This window comes from Stegodyphus dumicola, chromosome 2, assembly GCF_044657685.1.
Source record: "Stegodyphus dumicola isolate Sdum_Otavi_A_Nest chromosome 2, ASM4465768v1".
NCBI classification, from domain to species: Eukaryota; Metazoa; Arthropoda; class Arachnida; order Araneae; family Eresidae; genus Stegodyphus; species Stegodyphus dumicola.
Window position 1 is genome coordinate 88,472,928 of NC_140769.1, and position 25,514 is coordinate 88,498,441.

Genomic DNA, 25,514 nt, shown 5'->3' on the forward strand with positions numbered 1-25,514 from the left:
TACCATTCAATGCAGCTGTGCACAAGAATGTTTTTCTAGGGTTTTAAGAAAAAGAAGATATAATTTCATGAAACTGCACTTCTGACCCAAATGAATTTGCAGCAATAGGAGAAAATGGAATTGAGAGATATGCTTTCTCTTTCTGTAGTCATTTAAAGTCGTGATTTTTGAAGTGAACATCGAAGGCATCGAATATGAAGAAGTAAATCGCATTTACTGTAGTTTTGAAATACAGTTGTTCTAGTGTTCCTTTTTAGTAGTAAATATGGTCTCTGCTAAGCAAAACAAGCCTAGATCTGGTTTCTAATGCAAAGTCATTTGCGAAAGAAAATAGAAATTGTCCTACAGCAAGCATATTTGGTATTATGAAAACTCCACATGTGAGTGGGATTAAAATGAAATCACAATAATTAATATGCTAAAGAATAAATGTGTGCTGCATAAAGGAGTAATGAAATAGTCCATCCTAGAATTAAGTGTTGCAAACTAGGTTCTTGAAAATTGACAGAATGAATTAATTGTAACATTATGTTTATTTGCCTTTAAGTGGGCAAAAAGAATGCAAATGAAAGTGAAAACTTTAAAGCAGCTTTGAATTGGCATAGTCAATTTATTGCATGGAATAATTTAGTTCTATGGAAAAAAGTTGCGCAAAGGCATCTCTAAGATTTGGACAACAAATCAATTTCCAAAAGTATGTTATTGATCTACAAAAGAAAAAAAAAATATTCTCACATGTTGGAAATATGGATGAAAATCCAATAATGTTTGATATGATAGGATGTGAAACAATTGATGTGAAAGGAACAAAATTGGTTCAAATATTAGCATTTGAATTCCAGCATTTTAATTGCTGAATATGTTTGCTAATGATTTCATAATAATTTTTTTTTTTTTTTTTGCATTTTAGTTTTTTATAGTAGTCCTTTAGTTTCGTTTAATTTTTTACAATGCACTTTCCAGGATAATGAAAACTTTTCATAGTAAAAAATTTTGTTTCCTAAAGTTTATATATATACATAAACAAACATTGAGAATCTTAAATTAAGGTGATGTGTATTATTAAAGTCATAAAGTATGCTGTGAAATTAATTGAATAACCAAGAAATAAAAATTAAATCAAAATAAACTAATGAACAGCGGCCAACTTTCCAATCAAAATTAGATAATGAAAGGGGGGCAAATTTTTTTAAATTTTGTTTTGTTTAATTTTGATTTGAGTATTTTCTGTTGGTTGCCCTTCTTTCATTATCTAATTTTGATTTAATTTTTATCTCTATGTGTGTGTGCTCATAAGTTTTTTTTTTTCATTTTTCTTACTATGGAACTATATACATACCTTTATATAACAAAAGATTTGAATTTTCAATGTTTTGGTTTTTGTAGAGTAGCAGTTCAAAATGAGAGATATGATGATTGGAGCTCAACAATTATTTTGTTGAAAAAATTGTTTAATCAGTATCAAGATACTGTCCTGAAGTATCATGAAAAAGCAGGTTCAGAAGTTCCAAAAGCTGTTAACTCCACATCTTCCCAAGGCAATTTTTTAGAAGTTCTGAATATGTCTCTTAACGGTAAAAACTTCAAATTAAGTAATTAGTTATTATGGTACTCTCTGATTATTTGCACCTCTAATGAAATGTCATATACTTATTGCTAATTCATTTTTCACCGCGCTAATGTACAAAAGGCAACATCTTTTAAAATGACAGTGTACTAAAGAATTCAATACAAAAACAATCGATTCATGAAATTGATTATCATCACATCAGAAGCAAGAAACATCAGTAATAAAACACTCTTTTTCTAGAAATCCTCTTTTTTTGGGGGGGGCACTGTTGTTCTTATATTTATATGGAAAGCAATCTGTTTTTGCTTTAATTAAAAATTAGAAAAAAGTGCAAACTGTACAGTTTGGCTTTGTGCATCAGCCAAAACAGATATGTACTGCATGCATATCTGGATTGCCACATAAACATTTTTTGATAAGGTAGGTTGCCAGATATTTTAGTGGCATATTACTTTGCCTCATGAATATTTTTTGGTCAATTTTTAGTGGGGATGCAGATAATCAAAAAGTACCAATATTATTTATAATGTGAATAATTTTTGTCTAAATATGAATGATATTTCTATTTTTTAGTTTTTGAAAAACATTACATGGATCGAAGTTTTGATAGAACTGGTCAGTTGTCTGTTGTGATTACACCTGGTGTTGGATTCTTTGAAGTGGACAGAGAATTGACCGTGATTACCAAACAGAGAATAATTGACAATGGTATATTACAGTTTATATTTATTGTCCAATTATACTTATTTTAATAGATTTTTTTAGAACATTCTTGTTTATATATCTAACTGCTGTTTTTTTTTTTTTTTTAACAATGTTTGAGCATTTGTTTATGGAATGCTAAGGCTTTAGTTTGTTTTAAATTTACAATTAGATAGGTGGATGCATAACCCAGTAACTTCCACACGTGGCCATTTCCAAACACAACTTGTTCCATAATAATTCACATTAGATCATTTTTCTAGATAGGGTATTTTTCAATCATAGTTAAATATAATAATTTCTATATACACAGGAAAAAGGATACGATGTCATTTTTGGCAAGTGGCCATAGGGTTTTGCATATGTTAGCAGTGGCAGAAGCTATGAGAAAGGAATGACATACAGTACAATGCCTATAATTCAGACGTCCATTATGCGGAATGATCTATAATCCGGATCTCAAGGCCACAAACTTTTTTTTGTATGCTTTATGCATGCGCATGTCCGTTGGGAGGATGTGTCTCCAGATACGTTAAAAATTACTTGGCATAATTTATGGCCAGCTACCATATTTCATGGTGAGGATGATGAAGATGATAGCCACGAATTTGAAGTTTTCGGACATCGCAAACTAAAGGTGAAATTTTCCAGTTATTGGATTTTGTAAAGAAATGGGGAGAAGCGGTAATAAATGAAGATGATATAACAGAAGTTTTTCATTGCGACGACAATGCCCTAATCATCAATCAATTAACAGACAGCAAAATCTGTAGTATGGTTCTATGGACTTGAACAGTGGAACTTTGTAACTGAACAAGAAATTATGTCTGTTTATATAATTAAAGAGAAAGTATTAGCCCAAAAAACGAAGCAACTTAAACAACTTACATTGAAAGAAATGTGTAATAAAGTAAACAAATAAATATTAAGCCTTTTTTTTTTTTTTTTGTAAATTTTGATACCCTATAGATCATAATTGCTCTTTATTTCATAAATTACGGTTTCATATTTTTAATTGTATAATTTCTGCATGCCATCTTACCAGATTTAAATTGATGATCCGGAAAACCCCCTAATCCGGAATCGCCGAAGTCCCAACGAGTTTGGATTACGGACTTTGTACTACTACTTATGAGTGGTATTTGTACCTAGTAGATGCAGAAAGTTTTCTAAGCTGTGATTAGTTAATTTTAGGTTATTATGTAACATGGAAAGATCTCGAATTTTGGAGAACAGATGAATTTAAGGGAAGAACATAAAATCTAGAATAGTTAATTTTGAGGTCGCCAATCATGTCTTTGCACAGCCATCATATTTTATCATATCTTACATAGCCCCCCTTCCAAAGAAAGGTTGGAAGAGCCTTTTGGGAGAAAAAGCATTAATGTATTAGCGAAGCAAGAGAAATTTTATGATATGAGGAAAGACATGAGGAAGCATGAAGGACATAGCCTGCAGGTTTTTCTCTATACCCCCTCATTGTTCATGACCTCTCTCATATACAGATTATGAAATACTTAGGCATGTAATTTACAACTATTACAACAACAATATAATTTCTAAATAAAACTAAATAATAAATTAACACAAATACAATTTTTAAAGTCCTCAAGTTCTTAAAATGTTCAATGTAAATTTTGTAAGGTCTCTTGACGAAAATATTTCCACAAGGTAAATTTTTAATTGTTTTCAGGAAGTAAATGTTCTAATGTTTTTGAAACTTTCGTGATGAAAATATTTTCATAGATTTGCCAACTTATCATGTGGAAATATAATACACAATTTATGATTAATACAATAAATTCTTCTTTTCATGGATACACATATTTATACACAACAGAAAATTCAATATAAAAACATAATAATATAATGCAATACTAAATAACACTGTAATACTTTGATGATTACTTTGTATGTCCTCTCCACAATATAAGCATACCAGCCTGCTGATAGCTGGGGGAGGCTTAAGTAATCATTAAAAAAAAAAAAAAACCTCCATTTCTTAGAAAAAGGTAACTGGTTTTTGGCATTGTATAATTATCAGAGTTTTTTTCTTCTTTCATATTAATTAATAAAAATACAAAATTGTACAAAATTAAGTCTGCAATTTCAGACAAATAACTCATATAATCAAGTTAAAGTCTTTTAAATTTTTGTAAAAATATAATTGAATCTTACCCTACAATAAGAAGAAAAAAAGGAAAAGAATTGTTTTAAGATTATGTAAAATGTATGTGTGTGCGTGTGGGGGGGGGAGCACTTCTGTGCTAAATTATGGTCAGAGGATCATGACTAGCAGTGAAAATGTAAAAACCCAAGTCAGTTTCTTAACCATGGCTGAATCTCCTAACATATAAAACAAGAAAATTTTAGGGGCGTTTCTAGGGAGACAGTGGGCATGTGCTATTATGTTTTGCATCCTCCCTAAGAGAGGATGCAAGGAGTAATACACATAGCGTGGAAACTCATGTCAGAAAAAAGAATAAAAAATATATCGTCTTAGAATGAGTATCTGGTATTAAATCCAGATTTTCAAAATGTGGTGTTAGTGTTTTTCCTTTCCTCATCTCCTGGACTATGGAGAACGTACACAACACATTTTGAACGGGAAAACTCTGGGAAGAAGGAAAAGCAGGATAAGAAAGGAGCCAGTCTGGGATAGGTCAAAATCAGAAAAAAATAAATTGTCATGATTAGGTTGTAAAGATTTGATCAGGTGTTAAAATGTCATAATCGGGAAAACAAAAATTTTAATGCAGAATTTAGAAAACTAAAATAAATTAATTTTGCTCAAAACCAGGGATTCTGCTATTTCTAATAGTTAATTTAAATTCATTAGCTGGATTAAAAGGTCTGAATCTGGTTGAATGAACAATTTCTGATTTCTTTTCAGTTAGATGATTAGGCTTATCTATTTCAAAAGTAACTTCAGACTATTGTTTTAAAATTTATAAGGGTCTGAAAAAGGAAGAGAAAGCTTACAGGTATTAGGATATTGAAATTCTTCATACATTATTAAATCGCCTATTTTAAAATTAGTGTGTCTATAATGGATGTCATACCTTTATTTATTTACATTATGATAATCATCAGACCTCTTTTGGGCAATTTTTCTAGCTGCTTCAATTGGTGGATATACTTCTTGATTTTCAAGTAGAGGATCATAAGGTAATTTTCCATACAATTAAATACGATGGTGGGAATTTTGTTACAGAATTGTGAAGTAGTATTATATTCTTCAGTAACCTGAGGTAATAATTTTATCCATGCATTATTACCCTGATAAGAGTTTAATTTACATTTTAGCCTTGTTATAATTGTTTGATTAACTCATTCAACTGAGGCCCATTAGCAGTAGTTAATAATTGTTTTACATTATGATTTCTTAAAAAGTGCTTAAATTTTGAAGAAGCAACATTTCTGTCGTTTAAAATTTTCTTTGGTACTTGAAGTTACACTTTTAGAAGCGAAAGTCCATATATAACGAGTAGCATGATCTATGATAATATGAATATATTTCTTTGTAGAATTATAATAATTTAAACCACCATCAGTATCATAGACAATATTTCTAAAGGTTCTCTAACAGATGATAATACTTGCATTAACCCAAATCTTTTTTGTTTATTTTTCTTATTGAACTGACATACTTCACAATGCTTACAATAGTTTCTAACATCCTGGACAATTCCTGACCAATAATATTGAGGAAATAAATTAATTTAGCATTGAGGACACACCCGTATGCCCAAATTCTGCATGAGCTTTTTGAAGTAATTTAGTAGGAAGAGATACTAGTATTAAGATTTTATATTATCCTTGCTTTTTAATAGTTTAATACTTCATTAATTTTCTTACACTTAGGGTTACATACATAATCCAAAATTTGATGTTTAATTTCTTCTAATGTTAATAAATTAACTCGCAAACTCAAGTGCTGACAAATGAGATTTCCAGTTAACATATTCGCTTCAGCATTAGTAGAACCTTTTTTATATTTAATATCAAAGCCATACATAGATAATTTTAAAGAATGACATTTCAATCTTAATAACCTACCTGTAGGATGTTTAATAAGACAAACTAGAGTAGCGTGATCAGTATGTACAGTAACGTTATTACCATGTAAATAATAATAAAATTTATCTATAGTGCCAATAATGGCTAAACATTCTAATTCAGTAATTTCATAATTTTGCTCATAAGACCTTAATTTTCTAGTATAAAAAGCAATGGATATAGGTTACCATCTGGGTGTTCTTGTTTTAAATTTGCATCAACAGCTTCTTTAGGAGCATCTATAAATACATGACAAGGATATTTTGGATTAAACAAAGTTAGAATGTGTCTTGAAATTAATGCATCTTTTAAATTTGTAGTCCATTTAGTTGCATTCAGTAGTCCAATTATGAGGAGTATTTTTTTAAAGTTTATTAAAAGAGTTCTAATTTTGCATAATTTTGAATAAATTTTTGGTATATGTTTAAGATGTTTAAAGTTTTCATCAAAATTTGGGGGAAATACAATAATACCATCAAAATAATTTAAAGCAAACTGAATCTGATATTTGTTTAAAATTTGTCTAAGAGCTGTTTGGAAAACAGCTGAGGAATTTTTCCAAGCAAGTTAATCCATTGAATTCATAAAGGCCGAAATTTGTAGTAAATGACAATTTTTCAGTATCTTTTTCATTTAATTTTATATGCCAATAACCAGATGCTAGGTCTAATGTGGAAAATGTTTTTGCATTTGTTCATTGATCTAAGACAGCATAAATTCTGGGAATAGGTTCAGAATATGTTTTAGTAATTTGGTCAAGTTTTTCTGTCAAGTTTCTGTCAGTTAATACACAATCTGATTTTTGTCTGTTCATCTCTTTTATAAGTGCAGCATAAGGACTAAATGACAGTTTTACTATACCAGCATTTAACATTTCATCTATTTGTTTTTTAATTTCACAATTATCTTCAGGAGATGCTCAATAGTGTTAAGAGGCTATAGGTAATTCTAAAGTTAAAACTACTCTTAGAGGTTCCATATTATGATATCATCCCTTTCTTCATCCACCGCCTCATAGAGAAATAACTCCACTTTTTGTATTTTTAACATTTATTTCACAAACACAAAACTAATACTAAACTACAATACTAATAACTGAAATATATAAAGTAATACAAGTTAATTTCGTTTCATTAATGGCTCCCACGAGCCTTCCCTATGACCTCTCTGTAGGTCTCCCTCTTGGAAACTAAAACTTTTGGCATCTTCAGATTAAGAGCCAGCGCCCTCTATACATCTCGTTGGTTGGCATCACCCATACATCACACCCCCATCCAAGATTGAAATAGGGTGAAAGACTATTGAAATATGACAAATTATGGTGACGTCAAACAAAAGAGTTACTTACCTACTAAAGTCTACAAATCAATCAATACTGAAGTTGAAAGATATATAACACAATACTTATGCAGGTTAGTTCTACACCTACTACAAGACTTCTTCTAAACTGTAACACATAAATGATTAAAAATTAGTAATCAAACAATTCTAATGCAATAGATTACTAAAAGTTTCTATGATATACTTAAAATTCTCTAGGAGAATAGCTGAAAAAGAAACACACACATAAAAGAAATAATAATCTTAAGAGTTCATAAATGTCTATAAGAAGTTCTTTCTTTCACACAAGTCACTCAATAGTCTCTAGTCTGGACAACGCATCAGCATTGCTTAACTTAGCACCTGGGCAATGTGAAATTGTAGTATCATAATTTTGTAATGCTAAAGCCCATCTCTGTAACTTAGAAGATTGTGGTGTGTTCTTTATGATGAAAGTTAATGGATTGTGATCAGTTATCAGTTCCACAGGTGATCCAAAAATCCAAGTTTCAAACTTTTTCAAGCTCCAAATAACAGCGTAAGCTTCCTTCTCGATAGTTGGCCATGCTTGTTGTGTTTTGGTAAGTTTCTAACTGGTGTAACTAATCGGGTACAACTTTCCATTTTTCCATTGAGATAAGCAGGCTCCAACACCTGTTGAAGATGCATCACATTGAATTATAAAAGGTAACCCTGGAACAGGGGTATAAAGACTAGGTGCTTCCATTAGGCATTTCTTTAATTTATCGAATGCTTCGTCGTGTTTTTCTGTCCAGCACAGCTCTTCAGGACTTCTTCTTTTGGTGAGCTCGGTTAATGGATAAGCTGTTTCGGCGTAATGTGGAATGTAATCTCTGTAATAATTACATAGGCCTAGAATGCTTTTCAATTTTTTTTTTGTTTGAGGTCTAGCTAATTTCTGGATAGCCTCCACTTTCTCTGGATCTGTACGATGACTGCAGGAACCGATGATATGTCCTAGATACTTAATATGAGTTTTAGCAAAAGAACATTTCTTGAGATTTATGGAAAACTGTAGTTTAACAGTTTTGAAAAAATGGTGTCAAGATGTACTAAATATTCATTCCAATTATTTGAATAAACAGCTATGTCATTGACGTAGGCTCGAGCAAAATCTTTGTATTTAGCAAGGGCCTGGTTCATCACTCTCTGAAATGTTGTAGCGGCATTGCGCAGCCCGAAAGGCATGACTTTAAATTGATACTGAGCTCGATGTGTCTTGAAACATGCTAATTTTTGACTTTCTCGTTCTAATGGTATGGCCCAATAGCCTTTGAGTAAATCAATTCTGGATATCACTTTGGTTTTTTCAATGTGGAATAAGAGCTCTTTAGGATTTTCCATAGGGAAGTCATCTGGTTTCGTTACTGCATTAAGGGATCTAAAGTCAACGCAAAGGTGAAGATTACCCTCTTTCTTCATAACGCATACAATAGGGTACAAAATTTCAGCGTTGGTTTCTTCAATCAATCCCATTGACAACATTTCTTTGATTTGTTTATCTACTTGCGGCTTCAATGCTTCTGGAATTCGATAAACATATGGCTTCTTTCTTTCAGTGTCATTTAATCTTATTTTATGTTCTCTTACTTTGGCAATTTGTACCTTATTTATAAATAAGTTTTCATATTTTCTTAACAAGTTCATTATGTCATTCCTTTTATCATCATCTAAATGGTTTAAGTCTACTTCGTTAAGATGAAAATGATCAGACTTGTCACTCACACTGGGTGTAGGATGGACTTCTCCTAGTTCTTCTTCGTTCTCAAATATTACACCTACTGCCTGTACTTTTGGATTAAATTTTCTAATTTTATTTACGTGTACTCTTCTTATTGTACCATCTGTCAGTTTGACTTTGTAAGAATCTGGATTGCAACGAGATACTATTTCTGCAGGTCCTGTCCATCTGGCATATAATTTATTACTGGAATCAGCAGGTACACTTGATCTCCAGGATTGAATTCTTTATATATAGCCCTTTGATTAGCATATCTTGCATATGCACCTTGTTTCAATTCTGCAGTTATAGATGCTTGCTTTGCTGCTATTTCTAAATTCATTTTTAGCTCCTGTAGATAATCAATAGCACTTTTACCCAATTTTATTAGTAATGGAATTTCTCCTGACCATGACGATTTTAATACTGACAACAGACCTCTGGCCTCTCTTCCATACATTAATTTAAATGGGGATACTCCCGTAGTACAATTTGGAATTTCGCGGTAAGCGAATAACAGGTATGGTATGTATTTGTCACAATTTTTAGAGTCGTTTCTAATGATATGATGAAGCATACGTTTTAGAACTTGGTTATACTGTTCAACTAATCCTGAACTTTGTGGATGTCTTGGTGTGGCAAATCTAGGACTTGCTCCTAATCTGGCATGAAATTCTTGTGTTAATTCTGCAACAAAATTGGTACCTTGATTGCTAGCTATTACCCGAGGTATGCTCGTTCTCATAAAGATTTCTAATAATGCGTCGCATGTTGATTTTGCTGTAATTGTTCTTAAAGGGACAGCTTCTGGCCAGCTAGAATGTTGGTCGACTAAACGTAGTACATATTTATGTTTACATGCTGATGGAGGTTCAATTGGACCGATTATATCTACCATTCACTGTGTCAAATGGAAACTCAGGTCGCTTAACTGGAACTATGGGTATACGATCGTCAGTTCTTTCTCTACTTCTTAATTGACATTCCTTACAAGTTTTACAATATTCTTCAATATCTCGTGACATGTTCGGCCAATAAAATGAATAACGAATCCTTTCTTTTGTTTTTCTCATCCCTAAATGATTTGCAAAAATAGATTCGTGAGCTAATTTTAAAATTTGTTCCCTTCTAGCTTTAGGTAATACCAATTGAGTAACTTGTTCTCCGGAAATTCTTTCGCTATGATAAATCACATCATCCATTAAAAAATATTTATTTTTATTTCTTTGCACGTCTTTATAGATATTGCGTAATGTCTCTTATTCCCTTTGCTGTTGTTTAAAAATACTGGCATCTGAACGTTGATTCACATTTAATGTATCCTCATTTTTGTTTTTGCCCTGAATGCAACTTATGACTAAATTTTGCTCTGCTCCTGTCATAAATAAATCAGCGCGTTTTTCGCCTTCGAATTGTTTTGACTGATGACTCCTCATTTCCGGTATCTGCGATGGAGACACAGTGTCGCAATCACGATTCGCGCTAAGCAGATGTGATTCAGAGGTCAATAAATCATAAACATTTGGAGTAATTACGCAGGGAATATGAAGTTTTTCTGTTAAAGATATTTATATTTCGACAGGTTTCAATAAATTAGGATTATCAGCATTTCTGATGGATATTGGAATTCTAGCCACTTTAGCTGATATGGTTTCTCCAGGTTTCGTTTAACGATTTGCCTTTGTTTACAAAATATAGGTCAACTTCTTTAGCTAAATCCTTAGGTTTTAACCAATTTTCTCCTGTTTTAATATTAATCTAAGTTGCCGTTTCTTTGTCTAACGTTTGGAAAAGTTTGTCGGAAATCATTAGTTGACAAAGTGTATCAAAGTCATTAACTTCACGTAATTGACAGTAATACTGGAAGTTTGCAGACAGTCTAGAAGCGAACTGAACATGTGACTCTTTAGGATCGTGTCGTGCTCTTCGGAAATTCATTAACCATTCATAAGCAGTTGGTTGATATTCTCTTAATACTAGTTTTTTAATGGTTTCATAACATTTTAGTTCTTCATCATTAGTCTAAAATAATATATTACTTGCCTTATCCCCTAAAATGTTAATCAAAATTTCGGATTTAAGCTCCTGTGGCACATTTTTAGTTATGAATGCTCTCTCTAATGTTTGAAAAAACAAATTGAAGTTTTCCGATCTTCCCGGAACAGGAATAGTTAATGTTTTAACACTCTTTATCAAATTTTCTAAATAATTTCCCGAACCTGTAATCATGTCTCTATCTGCTCGAGATCCATCTTTAGCTGTATTCTGACTTCTAACTTTTTCCAATTCTAATTCTTTCTCTAGCTGTGCTAATTTTAGTTTCTCAAGTTCAACCTTTTGAGCTTCTAAGGCTAACTGTGTATCCCTAGCTTTTATTTCATTTTCAATTTTTTGAGCTTCTAAGGCTAACTGTTTATCTCTAGCTTTTATTTCATTTTCTTCTGTAATTTTTCTTTCCTCAACTATTGAGTTTAATAATACAATTACAAATTCTGGATCATCTTTATATATTTGACTGTCCTCAATTTTACCTTTTAATTGAATCACTGTTAAACCAACAGTCTGTATCTTCAATTTCACCAAGAAGGTTTACTAAGTCTTCTTTCTTAGTATTCTTATACATTTTAATTTTTATATATCTTACATATATATATGTATATATATATATCTTCAATACATCTATACTTTGAGTAAATAAAATCAAAAGCTTCCTACCTGCTTCTCTTGAAGTTTCTCTGCCATCATCTAAACCTCTGGTTCTCGTAAGAGAGCGTGTGATATCATCTCTCTTTTATCCACCGCCTCATAGAGAAATAACTCCCTTTTTTTGTATTTTTAACATTTATTTCACAAACACAAAACTAATACTAAACTACAATACTAATAACTGAAATATTAAGTTAATTTCATTTCATTAATGGCTCTCATGAGCCTTCCCTATGACCTCTCTGTAGGTCTCCCTCTTGGAAACTAAAACTTTTGGTGCCTTCAGATTAAGAGCCAGTGCCCTCTATACATCTCATTGGTTGGCGTGACTCATACATCACGCATATTCATACAATCAACATCATATTTGTTTTTAGCAAATATCTGATTATAGTTAATTAACAATTTTTGCATTTGATCATTAGCAGTTTCACTATTTTTAGCATAATTATCAAATTTCTTAGTACTTACACTGTTTTTACATACAAAATTATTTTGAGAAAGTTTAGCTAATTGAATACCTTTACTTATGATACTTTAAACTAATATACTTCATAATTATTAAAATTCAGTTGCAATTTAAATAAAGAAACACAAGATGGTGATAATAGTAAATATGCCAAATTAGAATTCACAATATAAATTACTATATCATTAGAAGTCTACCTATTTTGCATGATAATTTAATTACTTTGGTTGCAGAAAGACCTCCAGATAGTGATAATAATGTTGTGTTAGGATTATTTTCAATTTGTGCATTAATGAAATTTATAATGTTTCCAGATATGACATTAACCTGTGACCCTGTATTAATTATAGCAGGAAAATTTAGATTATTAGAGTGAACATTTATTTAAAAATATTTTCGTTTCTGTTGTTACATATGAAATATTCTGTTGTTGCATATGGTTTTATTGGAAAGATCAATCCAAACATTTAAACAATTCAAGTATCAGACATGAACAATGATAAATAATAAAAAAGAACAAGCATTTATAAAGTAATAACCAGAATAAATGAACATGGGGGCAAAAGTAAAAAGTTAAAAATTTAAGCAACAAGGAAAGGAACATAAGAGATCTAGTCTTTATAAGGAGTTCATGAAAGCTCTGGCATTCCAATATAGTTTACTTGTCTCATCATGTTTCTGAGACTCTTTTTCTAGTTCTGGGCATATAAGAAGATGCTCTGAAATTTGGCATATGCTAGATGAAAGAATGCCAATTTTATTAAGGTGATGTGCCTTGCAATTGGACCTGTTTGCAGTCTGAGGTTTGCCACAGCCTCTTTACGGGGTTTTCGACAAAACTTTTTCCATGTCTCTTGAATGTTATCCCAGAATTTGCCTATTGATTTTGCTGCCTAGTCAGATTTAAGAGTATTGATTAATTTCTCAAAAATATGCTTTTTAAGTGAGTCTGGAGGAAGTGGTTTGCTGTCTTGTTTTGCAAGTGTCAATCCTGGGAAGAGGGTAACTGTCTTTCTTAGTGACATTATATAGTCTCTGGTAGTTGACACAAAATCTTGTCGAGCCATCTTTCTTACAGACGAGAACTATAGGAGATGCCCATGGACTTTTAGATGGTTCGATGATATCATTTTCTTGCATCTCCTTCAGCAGATTTCCAACCTCTTCCTGTTTTGCGAATGATAGACGTCTGAGATGCTGCTTTACTGGAAAGTGATCCCCTGTATCAATTCGATGTTGCGTCAGTTTTGTGCGGCCAACATCTCTGGATGCTCTAGAAAATAGATCTTCAAATTCTTTAATTGTTTTCTCTGCCGCACATCTTTGTTTGTGGGTGAAGTTTGCACTCTGCAGAAGTTCTTCCATTAATTTACTAGTTGCCTCAGTCGGAATTTCAAGTGGGGCTTTATAGACGCAAGTAACTGGATATTTCTTCACCTATTCTTCTAACTGGATAACTTCACCCATTTGGATATTTCTCGGCCTGTGGTTAACATTCGCCACTCTCACAGGGATGAAATCTTTTGAGCCACTACCTCTCTTGGGCTATTTTCAGGGTATTCAGTTAGTCCAAATCTGAAGCTATTCTTTTCTATGGAGCCAACTATTAATAATTCTGTCATCAGAGGGATGGTGACATCTGTTTTTGTTGTTACTTGGTGAGCTGAGGGAATGCCACTCTTCGTTTCAAACACAGTTATACGAGTATCTTCTTTTGCAGAGCGCATTTCGTTACATTTAAAGTCCAACATAAAGTCGTACTTCCGCAAGAAGTCCAGTCCAAGTATTAATTCGTCCGCGATGTTAGCGACGAAAGCTAAGTGCTGGTAGGTCTCATTTTCGAAGGTAATGGTGATGTTAATTTTACCTTCAATGGGAATCTTATCACCTGTCACTGTTTGTAAAGTCACACAGGGCGGAGTCCAGCACAACATTCCGCTCACTTCTCGAGCTACATCTGTTCTCACGATGGTTACATTTGCTCCCGTATCTATGATCATCTTACAAGGATGCTTATTCACGTATCCTTCGACGAACAGTCCGTTATCTCCGCCGCTCATTGAAGAGATTTGAAGAACTTTCAGAGGGCCTGCATCTTTGCCTGGCAACCTCCGCCCCATGAGATTGCTGCATTTTAATTTCCCTGGTTTTGTTTCATGGGAGCTCTCTTCCAGTCTTGATTCACGTGACAGTTCCTGCTGAGATGTCCTTCCAATCCGCAGCTCCAGCACTTGACAATTTTCTTCCCAGTATTGTTTTTATAGGTCTTCTTAACGCCTCCTGAATTTCTGTTATTTCTTTTTTTAGTTTCGAGATATCAAAATTTGAATCTTCTATTTGAGCTGTTGTAATAGGATGGCAATCTCTTCGAGTAGATTGTTGAGCCGACTCGAATTTCATAGCCTAGACCAAGGCAGATTTCAGGTCTTTCAGATCTGCCAATCTGAAAACTTTCTGAATTTCTGCATCCTTAACAGCATCGACGAAATGTATCAAGGCCAGATTTTCTCGGACATCAGGTGGACAGCCCGGATATGCTTGATGCGCCAACCTCTCGATGTCAGATGCAAGTTCTTGAAGGCTTTCCATGATTTTCTGCTGGCATGATTTCAACTGCAGATGGCTACAGTCCTTTGCGCACTTTTCCCCAAATCTCATTTCTAGCGCATTCCAGAGGGCGTTGAATTTTGAAATCTGGTCTTCGGAGAGGACCCCTAAGATGTCTGCAGCATCTCCTCGGAGTGATACAGCCAACTGCGAAGCCTTCATGTGGGAGTCACACTTGTTATTTTCCGCTGTGATGGAAAACTGGGTCATATATACATTCCATGATGATTTTCCATCATATGTACTTGGTTTGTTAACCGTATGAAAGTACACTGGGGGAATCTTGAAATCTTCAGCCTCGTTCTTGGGCTCAGTCCAGTTTTCTTTCGAAACATCTACTTCTTTCCGGAATTTTCTCAATTTTTCTTCAAATCGTTCTTCCACAGCTGCTATTTTTGCTCCAGTATCGTCTTTAAGCTCTGCGATCTTGCTTTTAATCTTTTCTTGTTCCACTTCCATCTGTTTGAATTTCTCTTGCATCTCTTTTCGTGTGACTTTTATTTTGCTCTTGATCTCAGCCTTTATCTCCTCTTGTCCAGCTTTCATCTCTGCCCTTATCTCGGCTAAGAAGTGGATCAAAGTCTTCGTTTCCTCCATGATGGCTTTCTTCTGCAAGCGGGTAACTGGCATTCACTCGCAAATCCCACTTCTGACATCAGTTGTTGTGTTTTTCTTTTCTTCTGTGACACCAGTTGTTACGTTATTTTCTTCGTTCACGTTTGTACGAGGTTCGTAGATTTGGAGTGAATAACGACGACACTTGATGAAGTATCGAAACACACTTTATTTAGCCAGTATTGTCAGGACAGCTCCAAAGTAACTTTTTACATTCGTCGAAGATCTACTATAAACACGCTGGAACAATCAGCGACACGGCCTTTACACTATCAGGCTATCACGGTGGAGACAGCTTCACTGCAAAGCACCGGAGTACAGCTCCTGACTCTGCTCGGTCGTTCTCGGAACTGCACGTACTCTCGAGACTCTCCACGCTACAACTCACAATGCACTCGACGACACAGCACAGCTTCCGACACGTCGGTTGAGCCATTCCCGGAGCTCAACACGTTCTTTTGACAATGCACTAACCGCGATATACTAAAAGACTCTTCGATACACTCGGCACTCGCTGGCCGGCTGTCAACTCGATCATCTCTGCACAGACTAACTAGATGAGACACACACACACTAACTGACTGCGGACCAGCTGGGTTTATATAGCTTTCGGCTTGTGTTCGAGAACATTCTGGGCTAAACCGGTAAGAATTCGTTTCAGAAGGTTCTCCATCCGTCCATGGTATATTGCCAATTTTGTTGCCAAATGTGGCAACCCTGCCTTCCCTTGCCATTTTATGGCAACCCTAAAACTGCTTTGCGGGAAAGCCATCTCACAGCACCCATACATTTCATAACAAGTGCATCAGGAATGTTTTTATTTCCCAAGTCATATACAGGGTAATCAAAAAGTCAGTATAAATTTGAAAACTTAATAAATCACGGAATAATGTAGATAGAGAGGTAAAAATTGACACACATACTTAGAATGGCATGGGGTTTTATTAGAAAAGCAATAATCTGATCAGAAAAGCAATAATTAGCATAACAAATTAAGACAAAGCAAAGATGATGTTCTTTACAGGAAATGCTCAATATGTTCACCATCATTCCTCAACAATAGCTGTAGTTGAGGAATAATGTTGTGAACAGCACTGTAAAGCATGTCTGGAGTTATGGTGAGGCATTGGCGTCGGATGTTGTCTTTCAGCCTCCCTAGAGATGTCGGTCGATCATGATACACTTGCGACTTCAGGTAACCCCAAAGCCAATAATTGCACGGACTGAGGTCTGAGGACCTAGGACTTAGGTCTGGGGATCATCACCAAACGACGCACGCAAGAGATCTTTCACGTGTCTAGCAATATGGGGTGGAGTGCCATCCTGCATAAAAATCGTAAGTTCCAGCAGGTGTTTATCAGCCAGGCTGGGGACGATTCGATTCTGTAACATATCGGCGTACCTCTCACCCGTCACGGTAGCAGTTACAAAACCAGAATCACGCATTTCCTCGAAGAAAAAAGGCCCGATAACAGTATTTTTTTTTTGGGGGGGGTTCTAATAAAACCCCATGTCATTCTAAATATGTGTGTCAATTTTTACCTCTCTATCTACATTACTCTGTGATTTATTAAGTTTTCAAATTTATACTGACTTTTTGATCACCCAGTATATCTAGTTGGTATTTGATATCGTATATTCAAGGGGATTAACTATGATCTTGTTACAATTCATTGGTTTGTTTTCATTTGTTCCTGGTAATAATTTATGAGGCAATGTTACCCACATCCGTGATATCCTTAATTCACACGTGCCTCCTGGGTGGTGCTAAATGAATGGCAACCCGGTCTCAGTTAAAAGCATCTACAAAAATTGCTACAATAAGTAGGGATAGATTTCAGTGTGCCGTAGTTGATGATCAGAGTGCTGACATTCTTATAGATAAATATTTTTTTATTTGAAAATTCCATTATTAATTTTTTACTTTTTGTTGGAAACTAAACACTGAAAAATTTGCAAAATAATCACTACTGCGAATTTGTAAAATAAAGCACTGAAACACTTTGTATTGATCACACAAGTCGCTTTTCACTGAATAACCAATTTTTTAGAAGCACCGAATCATGATAACTTTTTCTGAAGAATTTTCACTAAAACACACTTTTTCTCGAGAAATTTGCACCAAAATACACTTCGGAAAACAATTTTGAAGCAACATGCTTGAATATTTAATGACATTCGCATAAAAACACCATTAGAAGATTTTAGCAGACATCATCACTTATCATGTTGCAGAGAATGACCTTGACGCCTTTAATGAAGATGGAGAAAAAGAAAAACACCACTAGTCACTTGAAATCCGTTGATATGTTGCAGAGTTAATAATTTTTTTAATTTTTATTTCTGCAGTCACTTAATAGAGTTTGAAATTCAATGGCGAACTTTCAACGCGAGTGTTCGATGGGCACCCTCTGGAATACACAACGCACATGTATGTTAACCGTTATCAAATTTAGTAATGAAAATTAAAATTACAGGCTTAAAATTGTGCATGTTTATGTACAGTAGTTCTATTAGGAGCTTAAATGCATCATTTAATCTGATGAAGTGAAGAATTTAAAAGAGCCATTCCATCCAATGAAACGGACCGATTGTTAATGAACACTGTGATAGAACTATATAAATAGATTTTATTTTAAGAACATGACATTAGTTTTTCTGTATTAAATTTATGGTATTAATTTTTCAGTATTCAATTTATGGTATGGTTTAATTGTGTTAAAATTGCAGTAAATTAAAAACAAGTGTTCAAAAAGGAGTTTTATTTTTTATGTGGCTTGCTAAAAGTCAAAAGTCGTTAATTCGGACACCCATAATCCGGACCTCAAAGCTACAAACTTAATGCGCATGCATCATGTTGACGCATGCGCGTCAGATCTTTACGGCTGTGAATATGCGTGTGCGCATGTGCATAATACGTTTACGCATGCACGTTTAATGTATAACGGACGGTAAAAGCTAAGCTAAAATTATCTAATTCAGTTAATGTTGCAGATTACGTTGTTCCTTAATATTCGAATTGGATCCGGCTTATTATTTTTTTGCAGCCTGTTAGAGCAATTTTATAAAAGTAAGCTTGAACTTTCGATTATGTCAAATAGAATTTCCGATATATATTTACTAATATGTAAAGGATCTACAAAGCGAAAGTATGTTTCAAAGTCCATTAAACAAAAAGTGGAATTGCTGCAACAAATGGATAGAGGCATATCCTTTGTTTCTTAACCATTCCAAAATCTGTTTATCAATTTCATGCTGCTCTGTGGCGGGGGGCGGGACATCGCGGCACGCAATTAACTGGAAGTTGATCTGTCAGCACTATCCTTATCTTCAGGGCAGATGTTTTTATTTTATTTGGCTTATAATTCCTTACTAAATGTAGTATTTCATCTCGATGTACTCCTTCTTTGATATGAATTAAATCAAGTTCCTCGTCATTATAATTCGCTTCCGACAGTGAAGAAAGTGACACAGAGGTTATTGAAAACAAAAAAATTTCGATTGACAAATTAGTCGGTATTCTCGACACAGCAATTATAGGACTTGAACATCGGAACTTTGTAACTGAACAAGAAATTATGTCTGTTTATAGAATTAAATAAAAAGTATTATCGCATAAAACGAAGCAACTTACATTGAAAGAAATGCTTAATAAATGCATTTTTTCTTGCATTTCATTTAAACTTATTGGATTGAATTAAATCTACTTCGTCGACAGCGCATAAACCACAATAGAATAAATGCACTCTTTAAAATTCACTATATTTGTTTACCATAGCGACACTCTGGCGCTAGGTTAACTTAATATTGCATTCACATTATAACTCAGAATGCGCAAAATTTATATCGTAGCCACATGTTCTATTCAAATACTATGATAAAGCTAGAACGATATATAAAAGAAATTAAGCAAACAAAACAAAAAAGAAACAGTTTTTCACAGATGATTTAGTATTTCTCATTCAATTAATTCAGTTCTCACTTTGCGACAAATACATAAAAACTCAAAATATCTGTATTAAAAATTACGAAGTAAATCTTAAACACTTATTTCCTCGAAAAAATTCCAGAAAGGATTAAGCATGATTTAATTCGCAATAATAAATGAAGGTGTTATTTTTGTTGTTGCGAAGCTTAGTCTCTCTAGATTGGCAACAATTCTACTATTCTGCTGTTTCAAATGTAAACAAATATGTCCACCATATTATTTAAAACTTAACCGCACTTAAACAGCTTTTAAATTGTTGATAATTGTACATATATTACTTATGTAATACTTATATGTTTTGTGCTGCCGATTGCAACCAAAATACGATGTGCACATCTGCATGGTATAACAGTCCCTATATATAAAATTTCAACGTTCTGAGGCTACTCGTTTTTGAGTTATGCGAGATACGTACGTACGTACATACGTTCGTACAGACACCACGAAAAATTCTCTTCAGAATTTATTTTAAAGCAGTTTTATAATTTTTTTGGAGGAAAAGAGTGTTTTATTCTGTTCTTACGTACAGATTTCACGCAAAAACATCGTTAAATTGCATTCGATAGCGGTCGAAATGAATATTTTCGTTGAAATATGCTGCCTGAAACTTTTTGCGATTACCATACTTCCTTTTTACTTCGTACAAGGAAGTAAAAATGGATACTTGACTGTTTTCCCTTTGACTGTAAAAGTTGTCAGAGATCATTCTAAATGTATGGCAGTCATTCCAGTAGAAGTTTATAGAAACAGATCACTCTTTATTTAATTAAATAAATAATCTTTAGATTAATTACAGATATAGCAGGTGAAAAAAATTAATAAATATGAGCTCAAGCCTGTAGAGTCATTAGGGCTTTTTTGAAGCAGGAGATGTGAAAAATGTGTAATGATCTCGCTGGAACTCGAACCTAAACTTCTCGAATACATGCTGAGTGTGCTGTTACACCACAAAGGCATGCAGAAAGGAGGGAGAAAATACCTTATAAGCCTTCAGAGTACAGTCATAAGTCGTTAATTCGGACTCGTTGGGACTTTGGCGATTCGGGATTATAGATCATCAGTTTAAATCTGGTAAGATGGCATGCAGAAATTATAAAATTAAAAATATGAAACTGTAATTTATGAAATAAAGAGCAATTATGATCTAAAGGGTATCAAAATTTACAAAAAAAAAGCTTAATATTTATTTGCTTACTTTATTAAAGTAATGACGAGGAATTTGCTTTAAATCATATCAAAGACGGAGTACATCGAGATGAAATACTACATTTAGTAAGGAATTATAAGCCAAATAAAATAAAAACATCTGCCCTGAAGATAAGGATAGTGCTGACAGATCAACTTCCAGTTAATTGCGCGCCGCGATGTCCCGCCCCCCGCCACAGAGCAGCATGAAATTGATAAACAGATTTTGGAATGGTTAAGAAACAAAGGATATGCCTCTATCCATTTTTTGCAGCAATTCCACTTTTTGTTTAATGGACTTTGAAACGTACTTTCGCTTTGTAGATCCTTTACATATTAGTAAATATATACCGGAAATTCTATTTGACATAATCAAAAGTTCAAGCTTACTTTCATAAAATTGCTCTAACAGTCTGCAAAAAATAATAAGCCGGATCCAATTCGAAGGTTAAGGAACAACGCAATCTGCAACATTAACTGAACTAGATAATTTTAGCTTAGCTTATACCGTCCGTTATACATTAAACGCGCATTCGTAAACATCTTTTGCGCATGCACACACGCATATTTGCAGCCGTAAAGGTCTTACGTGCATGCGTCAAAGAGACGCATGCGCAGAAAGTTTGTAGCTTTGAGGTCCGGATTATAGATAATTCCGGATTATGGGTGTCCAAATTAACGACTTTTGACTGTATCTGGTAAGCAAACTCATTAAAATTTGCATCATTCATTCTTACAACCAAAAATGTCTGAGTGAATCAAAAATATATATAAAATAATCACTTTCTTTATGAACTAAGCACCACATAAATTCATTTAAAAGGTGAATCTAAATGAGGGTTTTTATTGCACCATTTTACCAAACCTAAAGACTCTCAATATTTTAAATGTGGTTATCAGAATCAGAATTTATAAAACTACATTGATTTAACTTTTGTATGGTTTTAGTAAACTAAAGATGTCTGTGACAAAAATATATATATATTTTTTTAATTCATGTATTTTTCTTTGATGTCTTCTTAATGAACAAGTATGTAATAAAGTCTCTAAAAGAACTGTGTTAAGAAGAGTTTTGAAAACAATATTTTATTGAAAAAGTTTAGTTTGTAAGAAAGCTTTTCAGAAAGATATTTTTGAATCATAAATACAAGCTGACGACTTTATAACAGTTAAGATATTTCCTTTTTTACAAAAATTTGATTCTCATGTTGAAGATTATTTGGAATTGCATAAAACCAGGGTGAGGATCTTATATGTTGTGATGTCATGTATATTCCTTGTTGGTGCTAAGTTACACTGTTTGACAACTGACTGTTTTTGTTTATCAAAAGTGGTCAATAGGTAAATACATACAATAGATTATGCAGAAAATTAATATATTGCTACATATTTATTATACTCTTTTATATTATTCTATTATGTAAGTATATCATCCTTAATTATAGGAATTGGAAGTGATCTGGTGTGTTTAGGTGAACAGCCATTACATGCAGTGCCATTGTTTAAAGTACGTCTTTGCACTTTTTTTTATTACTTATATAGTATATAATGAATTTCCTGCAATGTGAAAATTAAGATTCATTAATTTTGACTCTTTTTTTTTATTGAAAAGTAAATTTTTAATGTGTAAATTAAAAATACATACTATCAGAATAGGAACTGCTGCCAATCTTTTTACCATAATTAGGGTAATAATTTTGTCTTGGGGAAGGGAGAGAATGACTAAAAATCATGGAAAGATTGTGGATAAATCATTAAATTTCAGGGGAAAAAAAATTCATGATTTATATTTACACCTAGGACTTCTTAAAATCATTAAAAAAAATGTTGCATGAACAATTTTTCAAAATTTTATGTTCTGAAATTTACAGTAGCTGTTTATGGAAAAGGGGTTCTTAGGTAAGGAAAGGGAAGATATCTGGTGTGCTGGCCTGTTAACTGAAAAAGCAGTATGATGTATATTTTCACATTGATATTTGTATTTATAAATCAATCAAATGCTGTTAATATTATGATGTCATTGCGTGGATCATTTAAGTCGATGTCATTTATGTTTCATTCTTTTTGAATATTTGTTGTTCTATTATATGATTTGAAGCTTAGAAAAGATACTTTGACAAGTATTATTTAAATACGAAAATCAATCCATCAGTTATAATGAAAACTTAAAACATGGGAAAATCTGAAATTAATTTATTTATTCAAAACTCATTAAGTTAACCATAGAAATTTGTGCCTCAACAAAATTGCTACCCTACTATAATAATATCTATAATGCATAAACCGAAAGCAATAAATACAGCAGCTAGGATACCATTTGCTGGGGTCACTGTAGTTAGTTGTTAGAACTACAAAACTATTGTTTTTGTGTGTAACTGCACTGTGTAAATACATTTAATTTTTTCATTTCATTACTAATGATTTGTAAATTTCATTTCATTACTAAATTGCATTGTTTTGCAAATTTCAGTTAAAATGCGTATTGCTACTCTTTCCAATTACATAAAGACTTTTAATAATTTCTAAATAGTTCAAATGTTTGTCATAAAAATATCTCTGCAGCCATATGAGAGAAAATGGTAAATTATTCAATTACAGAAATGGATACTATTGTAAATTAAATGTATTTGGTTTCTAGTAATAATACTGAGTTTTAAATCATCTTGAGTCATTACAAAAAAGTAAATAAGATAAATAAGAGTACTAGAAATAAGATTAGAAGTATAATGTAAAAATCAACTACTTAAAGAAAACTGTCAATGTAAAAGATATTTTACAAGTATCTGTAGAGAAATTGAAGATTTTGTCATAATCTTGGCATCAGAAACTTACTGTTTTCAAGCAGTATGTAAGGAGTATATAAGTTAAATACATGTGTATTTATTTAGTACGATGTGAACTGCTCTAGCTCAGTGCAGAACAGCAGCTTGATGTGATAATGACTCTTCAGGGTAATAAAAGTGTTCTGAAGAGATATTGAAGCATCAGAATAGTCTCTCACATAACAAAATCTTCCAAAAACCCATTGTGGGAGAAGAACATGCCATATTTTTTTTTTTTTCTTCTGTGAATACATTTTCATAAATTTCCACAATTTTGTTGCATCCATTGTAATGTTAGGGCAAGATAATAATTAGGGCAAGAATTTTCACAGGTATCTCTTACATAATTATTCCAGTCAGCAGTTGTGCTGTGATTCATTTAAAGCAGGCTTTGATTCATGAAATTCAATACATGATTCCTGACATCAAAAGTAAATGAATCATATGACAGTAGCAAAAAAAGTGCGCGATCTATCAAACCACATCCGTGTTTGGACATCTTTTCCTTCCTGGCATGAGAAAAGGCTGCATAGTCATTTTGGTTTTTAAATTCATAAAGCAGCTCTTCTTTTTGGATTAGTTTTATCAGACAAATCTCCATTTTTCCTATTGGTTCCATAAATTTGTATTCTTTTTTGTAAAAGGACTTGTGTGTTATCGACGCTGTTGCAGTAATTGTTCATATACACTGCTTGACATTGAAAATGCAACACCAACAAGGAGTGGTCAGAAATTTATGCAAATTTTAGAGTAGACGCACGTCACTGAGTTATGCGAATGATGTGAAATGCGCAGCTCTCCAACGCACGTGAAGTAAGATATAAGGGAAGGAACATGCAGAATGGGCAATATTTGTGTCGTTATTTCTGCCAGACGAACTATTGAAGAAAGTAGGTTTTTGTCCCGGAGTATGCATGTAATAGGAGAGAATGCTAGGCCGCCGTCAATGAAGGCACTTCCAGCAGATAGATTTATGAGGGGTATGGGGATCAGACTAAGAAGGGCAGGTTGGTCCTTACGTCAAATTGCAGCTGATACCCACATGGATGCGAGCACGGTGCATCGGCTATGGTGAACATGGTTGGAACAAGGAAATGTGCGAAGAAGGAGGGGTGCAGGTGCAGCCAAAGTGGCCTCAGCACACGTGGATCGACGTGTCCGCCGACAAGCTGTGGCGGTCCCGCAAGTCACTTGTACCATTATTCTGCAGCATGTGCAAGATACCCTGGATGTTCCCGTGTTGACCAGAACCATTTCCCGTTGATTGGTTGAATGTGGCCTGCACTCATGGACTCCGTTAAGAAGACTGCCATTGACCCCACAGCATAGACACCAACATTTAGAATGTTGCCGGACTGGAGCAATGTGGATGATAGAATGGTGAAATGTCGTGTTCTCAGATGAGTCTCGCTTTTGTTTATCCAGTGACAGTCACCGCATACTTGTGTGGCGTCAACGTGGAGACAGGTCTAATCCAGCAGTAACTGTGGAATGCCCCACTGTGTGACAACGTGGCATAATGATTTGGGGCGCTATTGCCTACGATTCCATGTCACCTCTAGTTCGTATTCAGGGCACTATGACGGCCCAATGATACTTGGATAATGTACGGTGGCTGGTGGCAATCCCCTACCTTGAGGAGCTGCCTAGTGCAATTTTTCAGCAGGATAACGCCCAACCACACAGTGCTCGCATCTGCCAACATGCTGCAAGGTATACAGATGTTTCCC

General features: G+C 33.7%; 1 protein-coding gene across 7 annotated transcripts in view; it reads left to right on the plus strand.

Annotated features, from left to right (window-relative positions):
* Iml1 (GATOR complex protein Iml1) overlaps window positions 1-25,514 on the plus strand; it is a 283,312-nt gene that overhangs the window by 61,465 nt on the left and 196,333 nt on the right. For all 7 annotated transcript variants that reach the window (XM_085810857.1, XM_085810858.1, XM_085810852.1 and 4 more), the window contains exons 9-11: window positions 1,387-1,574; window positions 2,144-2,278; window positions 22,408-22,469. In XM_085810857.1, coding sequence (XP_085666983.1) covers window positions 1,387-1,574; window positions 2,144-2,278; window positions 22,408-22,469 — 385 coding nt within the window. The remainder of the gene's footprint in view (window positions 1-1,386; window positions 1,575-2,143; window positions 2,279-22,407; window positions 22,470-25,514) is intronic.